Source organism: Castanea sativa, chromosome 5, assembly GCF_040712315.1.
Source record: "Castanea sativa cultivar Marrone di Chiusa Pesio chromosome 5, ASM4071231v1".
In the NCBI taxonomy this organism is placed as follows: Eukaryota; Viridiplantae; Streptophyta; class Magnoliopsida; order Fagales; family Fagaceae; genus Castanea; species Castanea sativa.
In genome coordinates, this window is record NC_134017.1 from 50911247 (window position 1) to 50917320 (window position 6074).

The 6074-nt window shown below is 33.7% G+C and overlaps 1 protein-coding gene across 1 annotated transcript; it reads left to right on the plus strand.

The window, feature by feature from the left end:
* The first annotated feature begins 354 nt into the window (after positions 1-354).
* LOC142634068 (histidine kinase CKI1-like) lies at positions 355-5702 on the plus strand. Its single transcript, XM_075808337.1, has 6 exons — positions 355-585; positions 707-1393; positions 1920-2295; positions 2384-2958; positions 3416-4756; positions 5493-5702. Exons 1-6 carry the CDS (start codon positions 361-363, stop codon positions 5700-5702), a joined length of 3414 nt encoding a protein of 1137 aa, XP_075664452.1. The 5' UTR covers positions 355-360.
* The last annotated feature ends 372 nt before the right edge of the window (positions 5703-6074 follow it).

Consider the following 6074-nt stretch of genomic DNA (forward strand, 5'->3'; position numbering starts at 1 on the left):
TTCAAGTCGTGGCAGTGTGCTAGGATTTGGTATTTTACATGCTTACAAAAACTATTGAAACCAAAAGAAAATGCACTTTCTTACTACTTCTTGGGTATTGGATTTGTTTGTACTTTGTATAGGGTTTTAAAAGAAGTTACTTACTTTTTTCAATCTTTTTCTCAATGAACAATTTTTTTCCCTTCAACCTTGGTTTATAGAATAACATCAGAAAAATAATTCTAAGCATTCGTAAATAATCCCCTACTCTAAAGTATGTTTTTATCCAAATGGTTTATGCGATTTTCTTTCTTCTTTTTTTATCAAATTGTGATTGCATTCACACATTCTGTCAAACCCTCAATGTAGGCATTTGTTGTGATGCTCCTTCCTACTGCATTGATCCCATGTTGGTATTCTATGTTCAGTCGTGTTGAGCGTCAAGTGAATTTGAACTCTCATGACTTCCATTCCAATATGCAATCTGAAATTGAGAACACAGCAAAGTTCTTACATTCAATAAATTCATCAGCAACAAGTTTAGCAGGAGTTTTAAGGTTGCCCCTCAATGAAACTAAACTCTCATTCTCTAAGATTGAGACTAAGGTTGGTATCCATATGCTTCTCTCAAAAAGATTATATTGGTTAAATGATTATTTTCAATAAGAAACAACTAGATATTTCATAATTTTATTTTTTTATTTTTTATTTTTTATTTAATTTATAGGTGGCTCCTATATTATTTCAAGCATGGTCTACAATTCCATACTTATCTCAAATTTCATATACTGGGTTAGAAGGTCTATATTTCTCATACTATACTGGTCAGAATCAAACTCTTGCGGTTTACTCTAACTCTTCATATAATCCTAGATGGAGTGCTCCAAATGCAAAAAAGAACCTTAATTGTTACATGCAACATGTGAACCATGAGACAGGAGAATTAGATGGAAACTCCATTAAATGCCCTCCCTTGAATTTGGTCAATAAAAGATGGTTTCAAGAAGCCTTGAATAGTACCAATGGATATGCCTCATTGGAAACTGGATGGAATAATTCTCAAGATCTTATACTACTTAGCTCAGCTAGAATTAATGGAGAAGGAGTTATCTCTCTAGGGTTCTCGGTCAAAGCATTAACCGCCCATTTTACTAGTATAAATCGTCAAAATGGGAGCTTGTATTTGGCTACCAAAGATGGGAAAGTGCTTTTAGAAGAGCTCAAAAACACTCATATGGTTCTTGTTGGCAATATAGTTTCCGTCCAAGTGAAGAAACCAAATGGGGAACAAGAAGTTCTTGGGAATATTTCCTGTAACATCAAAGATGGCTCATCAATAGCTTCTACTTTGAATATTCAAGGAACAGAATACATGTTTTATTGTTCGACGCTTGATATGGTGGGAGTCCAATCGGTATGTTTTAATTCTTCACTATCTTGCAAATATGCAAAACTTCATTTGTAAATATTTATATTTTCTTGTTGTTGCGTTGAACACTAAACATTACAAGAAGTCTTGCTTGTTAAGTTATATGATCACGTACGTCACTTGTGTGCCTTTCTTGCTTTGTTTTTGTACACATTAGGTATGCTTTAGACTAGAGAGAATTATGCTATTCCTATTTATAAACAGGTTAGAAATTAAATGCAAACCTTTTTATCCTCCTTTTCTTTCTAGAAAAATCTTAAGAAATAAGTATTATAAATGCTTTTGTGCTAGGCATAAAATATTATACTAAATGCTTCACTGATCATTAATCCATTCCACAAAGACTTGTGGCTTTTATAGATTGTAGCTAGCCAAGTGGCCATAATATTCAGATGCTTATTGATGAAAATCAGTTGGATAAATATCATGCCATACCAACAGTATAGATTTGTTAAATTCAACAGTTTATGCATATATTTATGTAGTATAACTAAATTCTATTTCTTTTCAGGTATATGTATTTGCTTTCCCACAAAAAGGGTTAGTCAGCCTTGTCCACAAGAACAGGATAGTGGCACTGGCCCTCCTTATAGTAATCATCACTTCCATGGTTGTTTCCATCTTAAGTTTTGCGTATATATTCGTTAGAGCTGCCAAGCGAGAGATGCACTTGTGTGCTGCTCTTATAAAACAAATGGAAGCAACTCAACAAGCAGAGAGGAAGAGTTTGAACAAGAGTCTTGCCTTTGCTAGTGCTAGCCATGATATTCGCGCGTCACTTGCAGGCCTTACAGGTTTGATAGAGTTGTGCTATGAAGAAGCTACCTCTAGTTCTAAATTGGAGACAAATTTGAGACAAATGGATACTTGTGCAAAGGACCTACTAGGTAATCTCTTCACACCTTATTAGACAAATTGTTTTATATTTAATATTCTTTTAATCAATGAATATGTATAACTTATTTACTTGTTTAGGTTTACTGAATTCTATTCTTGATACAAGCAAAATCGAGGCGGGCAAGATGCAACTTGATGAAGAGGAATTTGATTTGGGCCAACTTATTGAAGATGTAGTTGATTTATATCATCCTGTTGGTATTAAAAAGGGAGTAGATGTGGTATTAGATCCTTATGATGGTTCTACCATCAAATTTTCACAAGTGAAAGGAGATAGGGGAAAACTTAAGCAAATATTATGCAATTTACTAAGCAATGCGGTTAAATTTACTTGTGAGGGGCATGTAACCATTCGAGCATGGGTTAGGAAACCCAGTTTGCAAAATTCAATAATTGCATCTAATCAGAATGGTTTAATGAAATATCTACAATGTTTGTTTCGCAAGAGTAATGAAGCATATAATGACTTGGAAGCCATGAATGCAGCCCAACAAGATCCAAATGCCATGGAATTTGTCTTTGAGGTTGATGATACAGGAAAAGGAATTCCAAAGGAAAAACAAATCTCAGTTTTTGAAAACTATGTTCAAGTCAAAGAAACAGCTCTTGGACAAGGAGGCACTGGATTAGGACTTGGTATTGTTCAGTCTCTGGTAAATGACTAACTTTAGCACACATCATTTTTTTTTTTTTTTTGTTTATCTAGAGTTTCAAGATATGCAATCTAAGTGGAATCAAGATCCCTCCATTTCAAGTCATTTTCATTATGCTTGTTTCATGGTTCATATTTTATTTTATTTTATTTTCTAACTTTAAAAGTGTATAGACAAATTAAATCTTTAAATAACGTGATAGTCTGTACAAATAAAAAAATGCATTATATGAATTAATTTTAAATTGAGAGAATTATTTTCATCTTATTGTACTACATATATTTTTTTAAACTCGACTATTCATCTAGATTTGTATGATGCGTTGTTCTAACTTGGATTAGATTCACATAACTATCACAAATAACTTTATCAACTAGGTTTTAAAGTGACTTGATTAATAGTCTAAATTCATTATAATCCCTTTTATTGATTAATTTTTCTTGTAATTTTGTGCTAGGTACGTTTGATGCATGGAGATATATCCATTGTGGACAAAGAGATCGGTGAAAAGGGAACTTGCTTTAGATTTAATGTGATACTCAGTGCACGTGAAAATGTTAGTTGGGATAATGCAAAAGCAGAAGACCTTGGAATGGCTAGTGGTACCTATACTCCTGAACTAACCCTTAGCACACCTAGCCCTGGCTTGTGTTTACGTACTCCTAGTTCAAAGTTGACAATTCACACAACCCCTAGCCCCAGGGTAAGGGAGTCCCATGTTGTTCTCTTGATTCAAAATAACGAACGGCGAAGGACTTCACAAAGATTCATGGAGAACTTAGGGATAAAAGTATCAATAGCAAAGCAATGGGAACATCTTCCATCTACTCTCCAAAAGATAAAACATAACCAGAACCATTCTCGTCGCAATTCTTCTGGAAAATCAGCTGATTTGAGTTCTCCAAGTGGCTACTTAAGTAGGTATGCTTCTAGTAACTCTAGCAGTGTAGAAAAGGATATGCCTTTGAGTAGCATGGATGGTTCAGACTACATACTATCAGTCTTCAAAAGGACTACTCCTAAATTTGCATCAAGTTTCATATTAATTGTGATTGATGCCAGTGCTGGACCATTTGTAGAATTATGTAGAATTGTGGTTGAATTCAAAAAAGACCTCTACAATGCTACTTGTAAGGTTGTTTGGTTGGAGAAACCAATGATGTGTAACATCAACTTCAAACGCACTGAAGAGGACCTGGTTGATCCTAATGATATCATAATATCTAAGCCATTTCATGGTTCTCGTTTGTATCAAGTGGTAAGACTTCTTCCTGAGTTTGGAGGTACATTGCAAGGGAATTCAGGCAAACTAAAAGAAGAAAGCAAGTTTCAAGCTGAAAAAGTTTCAAGAGATCCTAGTTCATCAAGGAGTCAGTCTTATATAGAGAATTCTCCGACAAACAAACGCTCAACTCAACGAGTAGAATTACAAGACCATGGTAGCAGCATTGAGACAACCAAGAAGAAAATCTTGTCACCCATTCAAACTTTATCTCATGTTGGGTTCATACCAAGAAGTCCTCCGAGTATTGGGAACCCACCAAAAGAGCAAGAAATACAAGAAATTGGTAACCCAAATGATGATAAGCCATTGAGTGGGAAGAAACTCTTGGTTGCTGATGACAATGTACTGTTGCGCAAGTTAACTGTTGCCAGTCTTTTAAAGCTTGGTGCAACTGCCAAAACTTGTGTTAATGGACAGGAAGCTTTAGATCTGGTTTTCAAAGGTCTAAGTGATCAAAGGAAACTTGGAGCTTCAAAGATTCTTCCATACGATTATATCTTAATGGATTGTGAGGTAAAGAGCATGATTTCCCTCTCCTTTACCTTTTTATGCTTTTTTTTTTATAAATATTTTTGTAATATATATATATATATATATATAAGTACTTGATTTCCCAATTAGAACATTTGCAATATATTAGAGGATATCCTTTGGACTATGTCACGTGTTTCCATGATATTTGGTCAAATTTATGATGTCTTGGCACTTTTTTTTTTAGAGAGAAAAGATACAACTTTATTCATAAAAACCAAGTGAGTAAACGTATTCAAAAATAAAACCTGGGCTAACACAAGCTTATTAGCCCAGTAGTAATACAGTGAAAAAAACTAGGCTACCCCCACACTAATACCAGATAGGTGAAAGAAAACATCAGAACGTGAGTATTTGTAGCTCAAAAATTTCTCTATTCACCAAAAAAAAAAAGCTCAAAAATTTCCCTGAGTGGCCGAAAGTTTCTGGTATGTCTCCAACAAAGCTAATGCCACTTCAAAGTTCCAATATGTTTTGGCACTTCACAAATCCAATAGCTTGTTCCAGTTAATAAATCTGTATCTTATGGATTTGGACCTTTTAGTGTTTATAAAACTTAGCCCAATTATATTTTATGTTTAAGCATTCAATATTTATTTTAATTTAATTTATTATAACCCCTTGTACTATAGTTTAATTTTAATCACACAATGTAAGTTGTTCACATTTCATAATAATTTTTTTCCAACTAAATCATATATGATTTTGTGTTTGACAGATGCCTGTGATGAATGGGTATGAAGCAACAAAGCAAATAAGGAAAATGGAGAAGTCCTTCGGTGTTTATATTCCAATCATTGCATTAACTGCTCATACATCAGGTGGGGAAGCTAACATGGCAATTAAGGTTGGAATGGATGTTCATCTTAGCAAACCACTGAAAAAGGAACATCTTTTGGAAGCCATGAGATATATTGATACTAAATGAAAATATGCATAGACGTACCTTATGACTCTCTTAATCTATGAGATAATGGTGACTCTTTATAGTAGTTTTGTTGTACATTAATATATGTGCGGTTGAAATTGTGCTGAAATATAAAGAAATGCTGTAGTATTTTGTTGGAACGCATAAGTGTGCAGAAGTTCAAGACATTTACTGAAAATATGAAATCATTTATCATTTTATTGGAATGTAGAAGTTAAAAACATTGACTAAAAATATAAAGTCATTTATCATTTTGTTGGAATGCAAAAGTTCAAGACATTGAGTGAATATATGAAGTCATTTACGCATTCTATATGGTGTTTTTGTTTATCAAGAAAGGATACAACTTACAAGCTTGAACTCAAACAAAAA